The following is a 20,006-nucleotide window of genomic DNA, read 5'->3' as shown; positions in this document are numbered from 1 at the left end:
GGTTCCGACTCCGAGCAGGGCGCACCGAGGCTGGTTGGCCACCAGGAGGCGCCTGAGCCTTGGACCAGTGGGGAGGAGACAAGGGAGAGTGAGCCGGAAGCGAGTAGTGAGTTGTTCCTGGATGCACGCCATCAAAGAGCTAATAGGCGTCAGGAACAATTACGCAATTACAGGAGGTGATTGCACTCAGCTGGTGGTCATTAGGCTCCTCTCCAGACTATGAAAAGCTACTTGTGCACACACCCCTCTTTGGAGAAGTCAACGCAGGATTGAATGTCAGAGGACATTACTGTGAGCTTGGCAGGCTGGATTGCTGCCAAGCCTTATCTGTGTTTATTGCTGCCTGAGTTTGTCTGCGTTGCTACCAAGGTCCTTATCTGTTTGTTATGCTTGGCTTTTAGCCACCGAGGTTTTGGTATCTTGCTATTAAAGTACATTCCAGTTAAGCTTGTCTCGGCATTCGTTACTGGACGGAGGAGGGGGTCAGAACAGGTAGCCATGTGGGATATATAACTTTGATGTCTAACTAGAGATAGCCATGGGAACGTGTGCTTTATTGACTCCCAGGGCAGAAGAGTTAAGGAAGCATCTTCACCCTTGTGTATTGGTCAGAATCTGCATTCGGACAAAGGGGAGGGGTCATTATCAGCTTAATCCCATTTGCATGGCCTAAAAATTCTCAGATGCTGCTTTGCTTCTAATGATTTCCATCCTGCTTGATTAAAGGTTCCTTTTGAAATAATCCCTTTCAAGAGTCTTTACTTTCTCAAGTTAGGAGAGGAGCCCTTACAGATGCCATGTTGGCACCTCTGGGAAAACCCAAATCTTGAAAGCTTCCAGGTTTTCCCCACCCAAACGAAAGTCCAAGACCCATCACATGAACCAATCCTTCACTGCCAACAAAGACAGATTCCTCCCATCCACATCCACCCAGGTGCAGGGAGAAAAGTGACCTTGACTTTCTGAGAAAGAATGTTGTTATGGCTACACATCATCCAACTCTGTATAACCCCCCCCTCCCAGTTTCCCACAGAAGAAAGTGTGGCAAAAAGAAAAGATGGTAGCCGAGAACGAGGTGATGGCTGACTCAGCCCCAGCCCAGCACTCCAGCATTAAGGATTGATGAGTAATTTACAGCTGCGAGGGGGTGGATAAACTGCGGAGGGCTCTTGGAAAAAAAAAAAGTGAACCAGTAATTATTGATGATGCTCACACAGCGTGTGCCATCCCCAGGGGGGCTGGCCTTGCCAGTATTAACGGAGTGTTTTTCTCTCCGGCTGGGGCACAGCGCAAATGCACATTTCTGTTCCTTTTCAATCAGAATCAGAAGAGAGCTGGAAAGGATGAGTTCCCACAACTTCTCTTCTCTCTTCTCTTCTCTTCAACCCTTTAACAGATAAACAGAGTTGGAAGGGGTATTGTAGGTCATCTAGTCCAGCCCACTTACACACCCAAGCAGGAGACGCTACACCATTTCTTTCTTCTTTTTTTTTTTAAATATATTTTATTCATTTTCACATTCCATTTTACAATCACTTATATACAGGGTATTTGCTATAAGAAAATTTTTTTTTTAACAAAATAAAAAAGAAAACACAACTCATCATTCACAACCCCACCTGACACTTCCATCCTCCATACACCCCATCTACCCCCTCCAACTTTCCTTTCCTCCCTCTAACACTCCCCTCCTACTTCCCTTTCCCCTCAAACCTTCCTTACTCCCAACACACCCTCCTTACATTCCCCTTACTCCTTCCTTACTCCTCCCTCTTCTTTCCCTCTACCTCCCTCCTTGGTGTATTCCTTTATTCAAGTGTTATTTATTATAATCTGATAAAAAGTAAAATAAACCAAGGGAAAAAAAATATAAAGAAAGAAAAGAGAAAAAAAAGAAAAAAAAGAACAACCGTATATAAGTGCATTCTTGTTCTTATTGAGACTATGTTAACACCCACCCACCCCCCATAAATCCCCATCCCTAATCCTCCCGACTTCCCAGGGCCCACACCTGGCACTGCCTTCTATCTAAAGTATCTTATGTTCGTATGGATTAAAAATAAAAGTAATATATTAAAGGAAAGAAAAAAAAAAAGAAAAGAAAAAAGAAAAAAGAAAAAAAAAAGAACTCTTTGTGTTAAGCTCAGCCCCCCATCTTTATCTATGCTTAAATAGTGTAAGTCATTCTATCTATATTTTATTCTCGTCTCTTGCTTCTTTGTTATTTACCCAGACCTCCTGTAGACTCTCCCGTTCCTCTTCCTTAACCTTGTATTCAGATAAACATTTATACAAATTTGTATAGACATCAATATACAATCTAGCTCGAAAATAATCCCTTCTAGTAAAATTTAAGCAGCGTGGATCGTTCCACATATTCAAATATTACTTTACAGAAGAATAATCAAACTTTCCCTTCTAATAGGATTTAAACAGCGTAAATAATCTTTCTTAACCTTATTTTCAAACAGTAACGCTACACCATTTCTGACAGAAGGCAGTCCAGTCTCTTCTTGAAAGCCTCCAGTGATGAAGCTCCCACAACTTCTCTTCTCTTCCTCTCCTCTCTTTAACTGATAAGCAGAGTTGGAAGGTGCCTTGGAGGTCATCTAGTCCAGTCCCCTCCCAAACAGTAGGTCCTAAACCATTTCTGACGGAGGGCAGTCCAGTCTCTTCTTGAAAGCTTCCAGTGATGAAGCTCCCACAACTTCTTTTCTCCTCTCCTCTCAACTCTTTAACAGATAAACAGAGTTGGAAGGGGCCTTGGAGGTCATCTAGGCCAGCCCCCCCTCCCCCAAGCAGGAGACCTTAAACCATTTCTGACAAATGGCACTCCAGTCTCTTCTTGAAAGCTTCCAGTGATGAAGCTCCCACAACTTCCGAAGGCAACTTCTGTTCCACTGTTTGATTGCTCTCACTTTCAGGCGACCCTATTCCATTTCTGACAGATGGCTGTCCAACATCTTCTTAAAAACCTCCAGTGTTGGGGCATTCACAACTTCTGGTGGCAAGCCGTTCCACTGGTTAATTGTTCTCAATGTCAGGAAATTTCTCTTTAATTTCCGAGTTGCTTCTGTCCCTGATTAGTTTCCATCTGTTGTTTCTTGCCCTGCCTTCCCCGGAAGCACTAGAAGGGCAACACAAGAATTTTATTTCTCTGTGTGTAGTCCTCGGCATACAACCTCAGTTGGGCTCAAATTTTCCATTGTTGACATTGGTTAAGTGAGCTTTGGAGACATTTTACAACCTTTCTCGCCACAGTCGTTAAGTGAGTCACCACAATTGATAAGTTTCGTCATATGGTTGGTTAAAAAAAATCTCTTTACTGTTCGTGCCGGCTTCAAAAATATATTGATTCTGAATAGAGAGTCCCCGTCTTACAATGATAACGGAGCCCGAAACTTCTGTTGTTAAGCGAAACGGTTGTGAAGTGAATTTTGCACCATTTTTACAACCTTTCTTGCCACGGTTGTTAAGTGAATCACGGCACTTGTTAAGTTAGGAAGCCAGTTGTTAAGTGTCACTGGCTTCCCCGTCGACTTTGCCCATCGGAACACCGCAAAAGGGGATCGCGGGAACCTCGGGGCGCTGCAACCGTCATAAACATGAATCAGTTGTTGTAAGTATGAAGAAAGGTCTTTTTTTCTTCAAAGTGCCATTGTAATGTCGAACAGTCGGGAAGCAAATGGTCGTAAGTAGAGGATAACCCACAATGCTAAAACTCAGCCGTTTCAAATGTCGCCTTTTTAATTTCATGCAAAAAACGTAGTGACTCATTCACACCAAACTGCTCATTTTGGCAGGTGAGACATTATTATTATTTTTTTGCACAGGTGAATGAATGAGTTTGCACAGGCGCCATTCTCAGCGGATCCAATCAGCTGGGTGGAAATTTTACTCTAACCAAGGTTTTACCAGGAGGGAATATTCTCACCCTATTTATTTTGGGATATTTGGTGCGGTGGCTGTGAGTTCGATCCTAGGCAGAGGCAGATATTTCTCTCTCTGGGCCCGATGAGAATATATCAGCTGAAACAAAACTCCGCTCTGGCAACAGGAAGGCATCCGGCCAGTAAAACACTCAGTTCCATTCAGTTGCCCAGACTCCACCCCGCAAGGGATTATTGGGTCGTTAAAAGATGATGACGATTTAGTGATGAAGTTACAATGGCACTGATAAAACTGACTTATGACCGTTTTTCACACTTACAACCATTACAGCATTCTCATGGTCAGAAATGTTTCACTTAGCAACATAAATTTATGGGCTGAATTGTGGATGTAAGTTAAGGACTACCTGTACAGGAAGCCCTAGGCTTACAACAGTTCATTTAGTGACTGTTTGAAGTGTTACAATGGCACTGAAAAAAAGTAATGCACAATGAGAATATATCTACTGAACAAAACTCCACCCTGGGGACAGGAAGGGCATCTGGCCACTAAATACTCAGCTCTATTCAGTTGCCCAGACTCTACCCCACAAGGAATTATGGGGCCATTAAAAGACGATGGTGATTTATATTTAATTTCCAATTCTCAGCTTCCTTCTATCAGTTTCTGTGTGGGATTTAGAACATTTAAACCAATCAGAACAGAGCAGGAAGGGACCTTGGAGGTCTTCTAGTCCAGCCCCCTGCTCAAACAGGAGATCCTAAACAATTTCAGGCAAGGTTGCAATACCAATGGTTAAGGCCCACTGCTAACACAGGAAGTCCTCGACGTACGACCCAGAAATGGATCCTGAAACTTCTACTGCTAAGCGGGACAGTTGTTAAGTGAGATTTGCCCTCTTTTACAACCTTCCTTGCCACAGTTGTTAAGTCGAATCCCCGCCGTTGTTAAGTTAGTAACACGGTTGTTAAGTGAACCTGGCCTCCCCACTGCTTGTCAGAAAGTCGCAAAAAAAAATCATGATGACATGACTCCAGGACACGTCGTAAATAGGAATCAGTGGCCAAAGTGTCTGAATTTTGATCACGGGATGGGAATGCTGCAATAGTTGTAAATGTGAAAAACAGTCATAAGTCACTTTTTTCAGTGCCTTTGAAACTTTAAACAGTCACTAAATAAAAGGTGATAATTTGGAGACTGCCTGCACCAAGCATTTTATAGCAATAGCAGTTAGACTTATATACCCGCTTCATAGGGTTTTCAGCCCTCTCTAAGCGGTTTACAGAGTCAGCATATCGCCCCCACAGTCCGGGTCCTCATTTCACCCACCTCGGAAGGATGGAAGGCTGAGTCAACCCTGAGCCGGTGAGATTTGAACAGCTGAACTGCAGAACTGCAGTCAGCTGAAGTGGCCTGCAGTGCTGCATTTAACCACTGCGCCACCTCGGCTCTTTTCAGGAAAACATCAAAGGAAAAAGGTTTAATACTCCTGGTAGACACTGTATTTTTGGGATTATAAGACACATCAAGATTTTGAAAAGGCAAATTAAAAGAAAGTTTTTGCACTCTGCAGGCCTCCCAAAAACGCCCCCATTTTTTGTCAAAAAAAAGGGCATGCATAGCCTTTAGGAGGCTTATAGAGTGCTCCTGGGGGCTGGAGGTGTGTGGCAAAATTGAGCAAAAAAGGCCCATTTTTCGCTCGTTTTACCCCTCCCCAGCCCCCAGGAGCACTCTGGAAGCCTCCTGAAGGCTATGCACAACCATTTTGGTGAAGGGGGCGAGGTTTTGGGAGGCCAAAAATGCTGTATTAAGTGTATAAGCCACATCCAGATTTTCACCCTTTTTTTTGAGGGGGAAAAAGTGCGTCTTATACTCTGAAAAATATGGTAATATCCAAACTGCCCAAGGAGCTGCTGATCCAGTTCTACAGAGGCATCATTGAGTCTGTCATCTGCACCTCTATAGCCCAACAAGACAGACACAGACTTTCAATGGATAATCAGAAGTGCAGAAAAAACAGAACCTTAACCTTAACCTTAACCTTAAGTTACGGCCAACCTGCCTTCCTATTGAGGACCTGGACACTGCAGGAGTCAAAAAGAGGGCTGTGAAAATATCTACAGACCCCTCGCATCCTGGACACAAATTGTTTCAACTCCTACCCTCAAAACAATGCTATAGTCTAGTTCAGTGTTTCTCAACCTTGGCAACTTGAAGATGTCCGGACTTCAACTCCCAAAATTCCCCAGCCAGCATTCGCTGGCTGGGGAATTCTGGGAGTTGAAGTCCAGACATCTTCAAGTTGCCAAGGTTGAGAAACACTGGTCTAGTTGTTCTGCACACCAGAACAGCTAGACACAAGAACAGTTTTCCCCCGAACGCCATCACTCTGCTAAACAAATAATTCCCTCACTACTGTCAAATTATTCATTAAGGCTGCATTGCTATTGCTGTTAAGTCTCCTCATCGTTCCTATCCCCCCATCTCCTCCCACTTATGACTGCAGGACTGTTAACTTGGTGGCTTGTATCCTTACGATTTATATAGTATGATTTGATTGCTTATTTGTACCCTCTGACTATCATTAAGTGTTGTACCTTAGGATTCTTGACGAATGTATCTTGTCTTTTTATGCACTCTGAGAGCATCTGCACCAAAGACAAATTCCTTGTGTGTCCAAACACACTTGGCCAATAAAGAATTCTATTCCATTCCATTCCTATTCTTATTCTAATCTATTCTGTTATATTATATTAATTGTTATTCTCTTCTTTCTCTTTTCTTTTCTTCTCTATTCCATTCCATATTCTATTCTACTCTACTTTACTCTACTTAATATTCCTATTCTATTCTATTATTCTATTCTATTCTATTCATTGCTATTCTCTTCTTTCGCTTGTCTTCTCTATTCCATTCCATATTCTACTCTACTACACTTTACTCAATATTCCTATTCTATTATTCTGTTCTATTCTGTTCTATTCTATTGCTATTCTCTTCTTTCTCTTCTCTATTCCATATTCAACTCTACTCAATATTCCTATTCTATTATTCTATTCTATTCTGTTCTATTATATTCATTGTTATTCTCTTCTTTCTCTTTTCTTTTCTGCTCTATTCCATTCCATATTCTATTCTACTCTACTTTACTCTACTCAATATTCCTATTCTATTATTCTATTCTGTTCTATTCATTGCTATACTCTTCTTTCTCTCGTCTTCTCTATTCCATTCCATTTCATATTCTATTCTACTATACTTTACTCAATATTCCTATTCTACTATTCTATTCTATTCTATTGCTATTCTCTTCTCTTACTCTTCTCTATTCCATTCCATTCCATTCCATATTCAACTCTACTATACTCAATATTCCTATTCTATTCTATGCTATTCTATTATTCTATAATATTTTGGATTTCCACAAGTACTCTACTCAATATTCCTATTCTATTATTCTATTCTATTCTGTTCTATTCATTGCTATTCTCTTCTTTCTCTCGTCTTCTCTATTCCATTCCATTTCATATTCTACTATACTTTACTCAAGATTCCTATTCTATTATTCTATTCCTATTCTATTCTATGCTATTCTATTCTATTATTCTATAATATTTTGGATTTCCACAAGTACTCTACTCAATATTCCTATTCTATTATTCTATTCTACTCTGTTCTATTCTATTGCTATTCTCTTCTCTTACTCTTCTCTATTCCATTCCATTCCATATTCAACTCTACTATACTCAATATTACTATTCTATTCTATTCTATTCTATTCTATTATTCTATAATATTTTTGATTTCCACAAGTTCTTCATTCTTATCAAAGTGTTCGCTTTTCTTACAGAGGTGGAGACGGAGAAGTTGGCCCGCACCGTCTTTACCAAGCTTCACAATATTTGCAGCGCCTGGGTGAAGGACTTCCCGCTCCAGACAAAGCCGTGTCGGTACTATGAGACATCCATTCACGCCATTAAGAACATGCGACGCAAGATGGAAGACAAACATGTCTGCATTCCAGACTTCAACACCCTCTTCAACCTGGAGGTAAAAAGGGAGGCCTGCCAGCAGATAGCAGAGACGCGTTAGATCAGGGGTGTCAAACCCGATTTCATTGAGGGCCACATCAGGGTGGTGTTTGTCCTCTGGGGGCTGAGTTGGTGTAGACTAGCTCAATGTCACTTGTGTGACATCGTGGGTCCCTGTGGTAATGAGAGAGAGCCAAGGTGGTGCAGTGGCTAAATGCAGCACTGCAGGCTACTTCAGCTGACTGCAGTTCTGCAGTTCAGCTGTTCAAATCTCACCAGCTCAGGGTTGACTCAGCCTTCCATCCTTCCGAGGTGGGTAAAATGAGGACCTGGATTGTTGTTGGGGGCAATATGCTGACTCTGTAAACCGCTTAGAGAGGGCTGAAAGCCCTATGAAGCGGTATATAAGTCTAACTGCTATTGCTATTGGTGTGGCCTGAACAGCGGCCAGTGGAGCTGGCAGCAGATTCGGACAGTGAGGAGGTTGGGGAGGAAGATGGGCCAGTCCTGGAGTCTGGGGAAGGCTCTGAGGAGGGCTCAGTCGGAGGCAGAGAGGGGGCCAGGGCCGTCCGACAGTTATCAGCTGCCTTCGGAGTCAGACATCAGTGGGGCAGAAGAACAGCTGGAGCCTGTTCTCAGTGTGCACATGCTAAAGAACTGGGGGTGGCTTGGGAGTAAGGCCACAGATGGGACGGTGAGTGGCCGCTCCCAGAGGAAATAAAAGAGGAACGAAAGGGGAGTGGAGTTTGCAGGAGGCAATTAGTTCATTCCTGCATTCTTGCCAAGTATTGCGGCATCTGAAAGATCTCGGCCTGGCTACTCTCCAAGCCTGATAAAGGGCGGTAATTGTGAACTATCTTGAAAGACGGTGGGAGAGGAAAGACTTTGCTGGAGAGGAATTCACTGTCAATTCAATAAAAGGGGTTTATCGGGACGAGAACTCACCTTTGTGCTGTTGGGAAAGCCTAGGTCGCAACAGGTGGCCCGAGCGCTCTGCGAGTGAAAACGAGCTCCAGAACTCCGGTTTTGGCAGTGACGGCCTCCTGCAACCCTCTGCCAACGAAAACAGAGTTTGGGAGAGCTGCCTGCGGCCCTCCCAAGCTCCTTTTTCACTGGCAGAAGCACCATGGGCAGGTCCTGTGGGCCAGATCTAAGTAGCTGAATGACTAACCGGTGCATAATTTTGAGTCGGTTCCAGCCCGAGTTAATTTTTGTTTTCATTTATGTTCTGACCTAGGCTTCCCCAAACCATGATGCAGACTCCTTGTCCCGACAAAAATCCCTTTTTATTAATTTATTGTGAATTCCGCTCATTCACATCCAGCAAAGTCTTTCAAAGGAGGATTTACAGTCACAGACCTTATCTGGCTTGGAGAGCTGCCAGGCCGATCTCTGCAGAACTTGGCAAGGAGCCTCAGAGAGTCACTGAACAATTAAGCAAACTATTTTTCTCCTGCAAACTCCACTCCCCTTTCGCTCTTCTTTTATTTCCTCTGGGAGGGGCCATTCACCCTCCAACTGTGGCCTTACTCCCAAGTTGACCCCTGTTCTTTAGCTCTTCCCTTCGTCTGGCAGCTCTGCGCATGCGCTCACTGGGAATAGGCTCCATCTGTTCCTCTGCCTCACTGATCTCCGACTCTGAAGGCAGCTGATAACTGTCATATGGCCCTGGTCCCCTCTCTGCCTCCGACACAGAGCCCTCATCCGAGCCTTCCCCAGACTCCAGGACTGGCCCAGGTTCCTCCCCAACCCCCTCACTGTCCGAATCTGCTGCCACCTCCGCTAGCCGCTGACGAGTCACAACAATTTAACACCCCCCCCCCCGCATAACCTGGTGTCTGAAGCTGCTCGGTTTGTTCTCTGTTTTGATTTGCTGCTCTTTCGATTGGCAGGATCAAGGGGAGCAGGCCTATTTTGCCGTCTTCGACGGCCACGGAGGAGTGGATGCTGCCATCTACGCCTCCATTCATCTGCATGTGAATTTGGTGCACCAAGAAGCGTTCCAGCACGACCCCGCCGAAGCCCTCTGCAAAGCCTTCCAGGTGACGGACGAACGTTTTGTGCAGAAGGCGGCCAGAGAGGTGAGCAGAATTCTCCGGTGGAGCGAGAGGACAAGACTTCTGAGACAGATCCGGTTTATGACCGGACTCTATCTAGAACAGGGGTCTCAAACGTGAGACGACACATTGTCACATGACGTATCGTAACTTTCCCCCTCTTTCACTAAATCGGAGGTGGACATGGCCAGCACGTGACGCATCCGGTCCATGCCCCCCCCCATGAGTTTGACGCACCTGATCTAGAACCCCCATTGCGTTCTTGGAGGCACTGTTTAAAGTAGGGTTCCCCAACTTTTCAGGATTTGCGATCCAACCACGGGAGAAGGGGGGGACACACACCATGTGGGACGTAGTGGCTCAATGCCTTAGACACTGAGCTTGTCGATCAGAAAGGTCGGCAGTCTGGCGGTTTGAATCCCTAGCACCACGTAAAGGAGTGAGCTCCCGTGACTTGTCCCAGCTTCTGCCAACCTAGCAGTTCAAAAGCAGGTAAAATATGCAAGTAGAAAAATAGGAACCAGCTTCGGTGGGAAAGGAACAGCGTTGTGTGCGCCTTCGGCGTTGAGTCATGCTGGCCACATGACCATGGAAACGTCTTCGGACAGTGCTGGCTCTTCGGCTTTGAAACAGTGATGAGCACTGCCCCCTAGAGTCGGGAATGACTAGCACACATGTGCGAGGGGAACCTTTATCTTTCTTAATGGGGAAGGAGAGGAAAGCTTTCCTCATGAGCGGTGGGCCAGAGCACATGCGCCTAGCTCTATTTGCCCAAGTGGCAGGCACACACACACACACACACACACCGTCCTCTCAAATGGAGCTTTGCACGCTCATACGCTCACCCGCCGTTTGTGCAAGGGGAGCTGCATGCACAAACACACACTGACCTGCCACTTTTGAAGCCCGGTTCTGAGCAGGCCATGGCCCGGGTGTTAGGGACCCCTGGTTTAAGACATTTCTGGGTTGAAAGGATTAGCCGGTGACTTCACCGTGGCCTGAGGAATGCCCATGGGGGATTTTTTCATGTCCATCCAGGAGCTGGAGCGAATGACAGGAGCTCGCCCCGCCAGGCAGCAGCGTACGGGTTTGAAACGTGGGCTTGCTAACCTCCAACCCAGAGTCCTCCGGGATTGGGCGGCCTATAAATCGATTTAATAAATAAATAAATAAATAAATCCTAATTACATGACCCACCGTATTCCTTACCTAGAGCCATTTTTTTTGTAAAAAGTTTTTTATTTTTAATCTCATAGGTACATTTACAGGTATACATCAGAGGTGGGTTCCTACCAGTTCGCACCTATTCGGTAGAACCGGTTCGTCAAATCTACCGAACCGGTTAGAAGAGGTTCCACCAGTGGACCCAGAAAGCAGGCCACACCTACAGAAGAGGTTCCAAAATTTTTTGAAACTCACCACTGCCACACACACACACAGACAGATAGACTAACAGAGAGAGAAAGCGAAAGAAAGGAAGAAATAAATAAATAAAAAAAGAAAAAGCGTGAGAGATGAAAGAAAAAAAGGGACAGAGAGACAAAAGAAAGGAAAGAGAAAGAGAGAGAGAGAGAGAGAGAGAGAGAGAGAGAGAGAGAAAGAAAACACATGGCTGGCAAGCCACTCCCACAAAGGAGGCCACACCCACAGAGTAGGTTCCAAAAAAATTTGAAACCCACCACTGGTATACATTCTCAGTTGTTATTCACATTTTGTATTAACACTTTTAAACATATTTCTATATAACAAACTTAAAATATATAAATCAGTACTGCTTTGCTCACCATCCCATACATCTATTTTATTTTACTACAACCCTGCTTTTCTTTCCTTTTCTCCCTCCCTCCTTCTCTACTTTCTCCTTTCCTCTTCTCCTTTCCCTTTTCTTCTTCCCCTTCCTTTCCCCTGTTCCTCTCCTCTTCTTCCCCTTCTTCCCCTCTCTCCTACTCTTCCTATCTTCCTCTCCTTTCCTACCTAGAGCCCTTCTCATAGAAGATAGTACAGCTAGTCCTTGACTTACGACCACAATTGAGCCCAGAATGTATGTTGCTAAGTGTGACATTTCTTAAGTGAGCTTTGCCCCGTTTTTACGACTTTTCTTGCCACGTTTCTTAAGGGAATCACTGGGATTGTTCACTTAGTAAGGCTTTCTATTCAATGAATCTGGCTTCCCCGTTGACTTTGTGTGTCAGAAGGTTGCAAAAGGGGATCCTGGGACACTGCCACCGTCATAAGTACGAACGAGTTGACAAACAACCACATTTGATCACATGACCATGGGGATCCTGCAATGGTTAGAAGTGCAAACAATGGTCCTGTTTTTCAGTGCTGTTGTACCTTTGAACAGTCACCAAATTAAATGTTGTAAGGCAAGGACTTCCTGTCCTGTAGTCCTCGACTTATCACCCATGATGGGAGGCTGGAATTTCCATTATACGTTCATAACTGGAAACACTCATGTGACCGACCCGTTTTATGCAGAGGTGGGCTGCACTTACCTTAACAACTGTGGTTTGCTGGTTGTGAGAGTGCGCGCGCACACTGTCCGCTCATGTGTGCAGCCTTCCGTGCATGTGTTTTGCCCGCTCGCACGGGGCATCAAAAAGAAGGCTAAATAGGAAGGCATGGCAGGTGGGCGATGTCAGGTTTCCAAAAGATGCCCTAATTGATTCATGAGTTTCGAGCTAAGTTTCAAAAGAAAATTGATTCATGAGTCATGAGTCTGGAGCCAAGTTTAAAAAGAAAACCAGTCATTTATTAGGAGGACCATTAGGCAAGACCTTGTTGCAGTCAGATCTGAGCCTCATTTGAATTACAGCTGAACTTTACCCCCGTTCCTTCCCTCCCCTCAGTCTGTGTCACAAATCACATTCCCCGATGAGGTGCACCCCTCCGAAGCCTGCTCCGAAGTAATCAGAACTGACTCTAGCCAAAAGTATGCGTGGAGTGCGCTCCCCCCTTTCCTCACCATGTCAACTTTTACGACTTGACAAGCGGGAGCGGTTCATCCGAACTGGCAGCAGCCTACCACTGGTTTTATGACATTTTTGTGGTGGTTGTTAAGTGAACCCATTACCCCACTGCCTGTTATTGTTTTGAAGAAAATTTTTATTTATTTGCCAATATTTAATTTATTTTCTTGCCTACCTGGGATTTCGAGCAAGGGCATATAAAGCCATAATATAATTCTGCTTTGGCGAAGCGGATCTCACCCTGGCCTTGACGTGGCTCTAGAACTCATTGACTGAAATATTTCCTGTTCTGAGAGAATCCCTAAAGCTTTATTTTTGCCTGGAGCAGAAACTATTTTGGATGGCTTTGATCACCGCAAAGCCGGTAGACTTTTCTGGTTATCTGTCTATTCCTTTAATAGAAAAGTTGAATAAAAATAACGGTTCATATTAACACTTACTGATTTGGTACATAGCCACTGATGCTCTCCATTTTTTTCCAAAGTCATGTGTTAGGACAACTTTCAAAATGATTTTGCCCCGGGCGTTGAGCGTTTCCAAATCAGAAATGCACGTCAGTTACTTCAAACAGCTTGGTAAAAAAAAACTCTTTATTGCTCGTGCCGGCTTCAAAAATATATGGATCTACACAGGTAGTCCTCGTCTTACGACGATGGAACTCAAAACTTTTGTTGCTAAGAGATGTTGTGGCTTGCCAGCGGCCAGTGGAGCTGGTGGCAGACTCAGACAGTGAGGAGGTTGGGGAGGAACATGGGCCAGTCCTGGAGTCTGGGGAAGGCTCTGAGGAGGGCTCTGTGTCGGAGGCAGAGAGGGGGCCAGGGCCGTCCGACAGTTATCAGCTGCCTTCGGAGTCAGACATCCGTGAGGCAGAAGAACAGCTGGAGCCTGTTCCCAGTGTGCGCATGTGCAGAGCTGCCAGACGAAGGGAAGAGCTAAAGAACAGGGGTCGACTTGGGAATAAGGCCACAGGTGGACGATGAATGGCCCCTCCCAGAGGAAATAAAAGAGGAGCGAAAGGGGAGTGGAGTTTGCAGGAGACCATTAGTTTGCAGGAGACCATTGGTTCGTGACGCTCTGCGTTGCTTGGTGGACAAAGTATTATCTGGGTCAATATATTTTACACACAGTAATAATAGTCATATTGTTTAGATATATATATAATCCTAATCTTCTAACATTTGTGTATACATAGTGATTATAATGCATTCTATTCTATAATCAGTATACAGGTGAAACTCGAAAAATTAGAATATCGTGCAAAAGTTCATTTATTTCAGTAATGCAACTTAAAAGGTGAAACCAATATATGAGATAAGACTCATTACATGAAAAGCAAGATAGTTCAAGCCGTGATTGTGATGATTATGGCGTACAGCTCAGGAAAACCCCAAATCCACCATCTCAGAAAATTAGAATATTACATGCAATCAATAAAACAAAGATTGTACATAGAATAATATCGGACATCTGAAAAGTATAAGCATGCATATGTACTCAGTACTTGGTTTGGGCTCCTTGGTTCAAAGTCCTCTTTTCTGATGAGAGCAACTTTTGCCAAAAGCACCAAAAACTGGTTCAATGACGTGGGATTACTGTGCTTGATTGGCCTCTCCATTCTTCCTCCATACTCTGGGTCCTTGGTTTCCAAATGCGATGCAAAAGTTGCTCTCATCAGAAAAGAGGACTTTGGACCACTGAGCAACAGGACTTTGAACCACTGTGCTTCTTTAAGACCAGGGTCAACGCAGCCGTCTACCAGGAGACTTTGGAGCACTTTATGCTTCCTTCCTTCAGATGAGCTTTATGGGGATGCTGACTTCATTTTCCAGCTGCCCAGACTGCCAAAAGCACCAAAACTTGGTTCAATTACCGTGGGATTACTGTGCTTGATTGGCCAGCAAACTCGCCTGACCTGAACCCCGTAGAGAATCTATGGAGCATTGCCAAGAGAAAGATGAGAGACATGAGACTGAACAATGCAGAAGAGCTGAAGGCTGCTATTGAAGCATCTTGGTTTTCCATAACAGTGCCACAGGCTGATAGCTTCCATGCCAGGCCGCATTGAGGCAGTAATTGCTGCAAAAGGGGCCCAAACCACGTACTGAGTACATATAGAAATAAATGAACTTCTGCACGATATTCTAATTTTTCGAGTTTTACCTGTACATAATTGTTCTGACCCAGCCTTAGCAGAAACAAGAAACCGACTCCTTGTCACGAAAACCCCCTCTTGATTTATCTCTTGTGAATTAATGGCATTTGCACACGGAAAAGTCCAGGCAATAGTCCTTCAAGGAGTTAGCTGTAGTAACAGACCTTATCAGTTCCTTGCGATAATTACAAGACCGTGGGCTCCCAGCCGTAATTAAGTTTCGGCAAGCAGTCTCTGTGGCACGAAATACGATGAGCAAAATCTTCAGAAATACGAACTGTTGTCTCCTACGACAACCACTCCCCTTTCCTTCTATTTATTTCCCAGCCGGGGAAGAGCTATTCAGCGTCCACATGTGCTTTGCTTCCCGAGTCAACTCCTTGTCCCCCGTTGTTCTCCTCTCCTAACAGCTCTGCGTATATGTGCATCTGGAAGAGGCCCCAACTACTCTCACTCATCTCAGCCTCCAAAGGCAGCTGCCTCTCTGGTGGTTGAGAAATGTTGGACGGCCATGGCTCTAACTCTGCGTCTGACAGAGCATCCACCAGAGCATTCCCCCAATCCCAGAACTGGCCCAAGTTCCTCCCCAACCTTCCTCATCGTCCAAGTCTGCCGTCAGCTCTGCTGGTAGCTGGCAGGCCACAACAACAATTTCCCCAATTTCTGACTTCTTTTTTCTAATTCTTAGTAAAATAGCCGGCTATTTGAAAGTATTTTATATCTATCTATCATGTCTTGCCCTTTTTAGAATTTCAATTCTTGTTGGCGTTTTGGTAAATCTTTCATGCTCTTCCCTTGGAATCTTGTAGCTCCTTACGTCAGATGTATTTGACCTTAGTATTTCATCTAAGGTTTCTTTTTTCTCAAGTGTGCCCAAAGGATGGTTTGTGTTTTCTCTTTATAGAGTTTGCGATGCGGCACCACAGGTGTTGTGACGTTCATCCGAGGGAACATGTTGTACGTGGCCTGGCTGGGGGACTCTCAAGTCATGCTCGTGAAAAGGGGCCAGGCGGTAGAACTGATGAAGCCTCATAAACCAGACCGGGAGGTGAGTCGGCTCTAGGACTACAAAACCACTCGTAGAAAATGGGGACTTGGCTGACGGCAGCACAGTGCATGAGGAGTCTTTGAATTTGCTAAGTGGTGTTGTGATGACTTGGGGCAAGGCACGCAGGCAACATAGTTAGCTGATAGTTCAAATCGCCCCTTTATTGCTCTAACTTTCCCCCAAATGCTCCCATGTTATGGCAAGTCCTAGAGACAGAGGTGGGGATTCAGCCGGTTCGGACCGGTTCGTGTTAACCGGTCGTTCCGGTGAGCAGTTGGCCCCGCCCCTGCTCTTTCCTGTCCTATATTTCCCTGTGTCTTAGCTCAGCTGGTTCACACGGCACAGCAGATTGCCGTGCGTCAGCTGTTTTACTCACCGGTGCTGACATAGAAGGTAAGTTTTAAAGCTTAAAATGGGTGGTTTTTGAATGCTGTGCGCGCATGCATGCGCATGCTCACCAAATTGGTTATTCAACTGGTTGCATCCCACTACTGCCTAGAGCAGTGTTTCTCAACCGTGGCAACTTGAAGTCCGGACATCTTCAAGTTGCCAAGGTTGAGAAACACTGGCCTAGAGCAAAGTGATGAGAGAGAGAGGAGAGGGGAGAAATAGAGAGAGTGCAGCAGCCTCTGGAGAGAGTTTGAGAAGGAAAGAGAGAGTATGGCATGCTGGCCTAGGGGTGAAGATGCTCACCTCCCACTTGGAAGGTTGAGAGTTCAATCCTAGGTAGAGGCAGATGTTTCTCTCCTAGGGTGCAAAGAAAGAATATCTGCTGTGAACTCTGTGTGGCATCAGGAAGGGCATCCAGCCAGTAAACGCACAGATCCATCTAGTCATCCCGATTCTGCCCTGAATTAAGGGATTACGGGATTGTAAAAAGGGAGGGGTATTTTTTTATGGCTAGATAGCTATAGATAGAATAATTTGTTTTTATGTTTTGGGGTGAAAATTGAGGCAATATGTGTACTGTAAGCGTTAAGTAGTTAGGTACATTCCATTGTAGCAGCAGGAAGTTCAACCAACAGGTGAATTGTCTTCCATTTTAGGATGAGAAGAAACGCATCGAGGCCCTTGGAGGCTGCGTGGTCTGGTTTGGAGCATGGCGAGTCAACGGGAGTCTTTCTGTCTCCAGAGCCATTGGTAGGTAGGAAAAAAAATGCTCCCTGTTGTCTCCTTTGCAATATACAATTGTGCATGTCGATTGCTGGCAGTCAGGAAGTGCTGCAGCCAGAGAGGGCAGATTGAATGAAAATGTCTACTCAATACTTCTGGAGCAGAGACAAGTAAAGCATCGGAAAGCTCCAGAGAAGAGATGAAAAGCAAAACACAGAGACGATTTTGATGCTGTCAGTTCTAACAGCATCTGTAACAGAGTTGGAAGGGACCTTGGAGGTCTTCTAGTCCAACCCCCTGCTCAGGCAGGAGACCCTATATCATTTTGAACAAGTTGTTCAACATCTTCTTAAAAACCTCAAGTGTTGGGAGCACCCAAAACCTCTGGAGCCTCACCGTTAAGAAAGTTCTTAGTTCTAGGGCTCTGGTGGCAAACGTCGCCCCAGCCTTGGGGAGGGGGAGGGGAGCAAGTTGAAGGCTCTTTGGACCCTGCACTGATGCTCCCTGTCAGGTGATCCCAACTGTCAATTCCCAAAGTTGTCATAGTGAGAGAAGGGGGGGGGAGCGCATTCCACGCAAACTGTCGGCTGAAGTCGGATCTCAGATTACTGCAGCAGCCCTGGGAGGGGTGCACCTCATTGGGGAATGTGATTTATGACACAGACTGAGGGGAGGGAAGGAACAGGGTTAAAGCTGTAATTCAAAAAAAGCTTAGACCTGACTACGAAAAAATCTTGCCTATGATGTTCCTAATAAATGACGAGTTTTGTATTGAAACTTGGCTCGATACTCATGGATCAATTAGGGCATTTTTAGGACACCTTACAGACAGTACTGACTGGTCCCTCCCCTCCCTTCCCAGTCACCCCAAAGGAGTCTTTGAGGGCTGAACACCCAGAGGCATGGATTTCCTCCTACATTCCCACCCCACGCTGAAGCGAATCAAACGGGTCAGGGTCTCCCTCCTCACTAAGCAGCCCCGCCGAGCCCGCTTGCAAATTTCTTGAATTTGACAGCCCCGGTTTAACGGGTATGTGTCAGAAGCCTAAATCTGTTTGGGTTTTTTTTTTTTTGTCTTCCTGTTCCAGGTGATGCAGAGCACAAGCCATACATCTGTGGAGACGCAGATTCTGGATCCACAGTGCTGGATGGATCGGAGGACTACCTCATTCTGGCCTGCGACGGCTTCTACGACACAGTGAACCCCGACGAAGCAGTGAAAGTGGTGGCCGACCACCTGAAGGAGAACAACGGGGACAGCACCATGGTAGCCCACAAGTTGGTGGCTTCCGCTCGAGATGCCGGCTCTAGCGATAACATTACGGTCATTGTGGTCTTTCTCAGGGACATGAACGCCATCATCAGTGCCGGCGAGGAATCCGAATGGACTGAGAACTCTTTCCAAGGCGGGCAAGAGGACAGCGGCGACGACAAAGAGAACCAGGGAGATTGTAAGAGACAGTGGCCTCAGCACCAGGTCTCGGCGCCTGCCGATCTGGGCTACGACGGCAGAGTGGATTCCTTCACAGACAGAACTACCTTGAGCGCAGGTTCCGCCATCAATGTCTTTGAAGATCCCAGCTGCTTAGACCTGAGGAAAACAGAAGCAGGCAAACTCCACAGTGTCAAACGCCTTTCTCCGGATCAAGTCTTCAGTGCTGGCGTGCCAAAGCGGGCGATTTTGAGTCAAGGTGTTTTGGGAGACGGCAAGAGAAGGGACGACGTTCCACCCCAGGGGCAGAACGCACTCCTGGGCTCTCCAAGCCCAGGGGAGTGCAGCGTGGTGTTGGTGGAGGCCCCGATCCCCACTGGGCCCGAAGGTCTATGGTTCAAGTCGTGGGGAAGAAAAGCTTCCATCTTCTCTCACTTCCATTTCTGCGACGCTAAGCGGTGGCAACGGTTAGCGAGACTGAAGCCGAAACTCAATGGGCTTTTCTTTGAGCAGCGGTCTCTTTTCTGCCCAGAAAGTTTAACCCTCTGCTCACCCAACCACCTAAATGGCCGTAGGAACAAGTTCCTAAGAAGCCATCTTGGGCAAGTTTCCCTTGGTTGCCATCAAGGTCACGGCGAGAGTATTTTCTTGATGTTAAGGCCAAGTCCCTGTATACCACCAGACCCATGGCTGCTGTGGAGTTGTAAAAAATAACACGTGCCCTCCTTTGTATTTTACTTTTTTCCCCCTCCTCCTCCTCCTCCTCTTCAATAGACTAAACATTTCACAGAATTAGAAGTAATTCGGAGGGAGTGTTTCAGAATTCGGATATCGCGGAAGGCTCTGCCCGTGTAAATACATCCTGGGAGTCCAAGCGTTTTGTCTCCAAAAATTGGGAAAAACAAACACAAATAAACAAACAAGGATTGGCATACCAGTCTCCCTAGCAACTTCGTGGACATATCCAATCTCTCTCTCTCTCATGTACAAACAACACACAACTCACATGGATCCGTATGTACTCTTTTGTGTCGTAGCTTCATTTCTTCGTGGGAATTGGATATTCTTAAGGACTCGCTGGACAAGACAGGAAAGTGCCATTAAAAAAAAGAATTTGCAAAAAAAAAAAAAAAAAGGAGAGAAACCCGTTACGAGAGAAGTCTACGGAGCAATATTTTCAGAAAGACTTTCTAGAACCGATGTTGGTTTCTTTTTTTTTTTTGTAAGTGGAGGAGAGGAGGAAATAGAAGACGTATAAGGAATCCTTTTGGGGGATTGGGCTTCTTTAATCCGATAGAGCAAAAATTACG

At 45.4% G+C, this 20,006-nt stretch overlaps 1 protein-coding gene across 1 annotated transcript in view; it reads left to right on the top strand.

The window, feature by feature from the left end:
* LOC116508237 (protein phosphatase 1E-like) overlaps nucleotides 1-19,552 on the top strand; it is a 26,789-nt gene extending 7,237 nt beyond the window's left edge. The window contains exons 2-6 of the mRNA XM_032216780.1: nucleotides 7,742-7,941; nucleotides 9,815-10,003; nucleotides 16,008-16,151; nucleotides 17,198-17,291; nucleotides 18,353-19,552. Of these exons, the coding sequence (XP_032072671.1) occupies nucleotides 7,876-7,941; nucleotides 9,815-10,003; nucleotides 16,008-16,151; nucleotides 17,198-17,291; nucleotides 18,353-19,410 (1,551 nt within the window). The 5' untranslated portion in view covers nucleotides 7,742-7,875 and the 3' untranslated portion in view covers nucleotides 19,411-19,552. The remainder of the gene's footprint in view (nucleotides 1-7,741; nucleotides 7,942-9,814; nucleotides 10,004-16,007; nucleotides 16,152-17,197; nucleotides 17,292-18,352) is intronic.
* Nucleotides 19,553-20,006: the final 454 nt, after the last annotated feature.

The sequence above is a fragment of the Thamnophis elegans genome, chromosome 4, assembly GCF_009769535.1.
Source record: "Thamnophis elegans isolate rThaEle1 chromosome 4, rThaEle1.pri, whole genome shotgun sequence".
NCBI classification, from domain to species: domain Eukaryota; kingdom Metazoa; phylum Chordata; class Lepidosauria; order Squamata; family Colubridae; genus Thamnophis; species Thamnophis elegans.
Note: the sequence above shows the minus strand (reverse complement) of the source record. Positions and strands in the feature narration are given on the sequence as shown.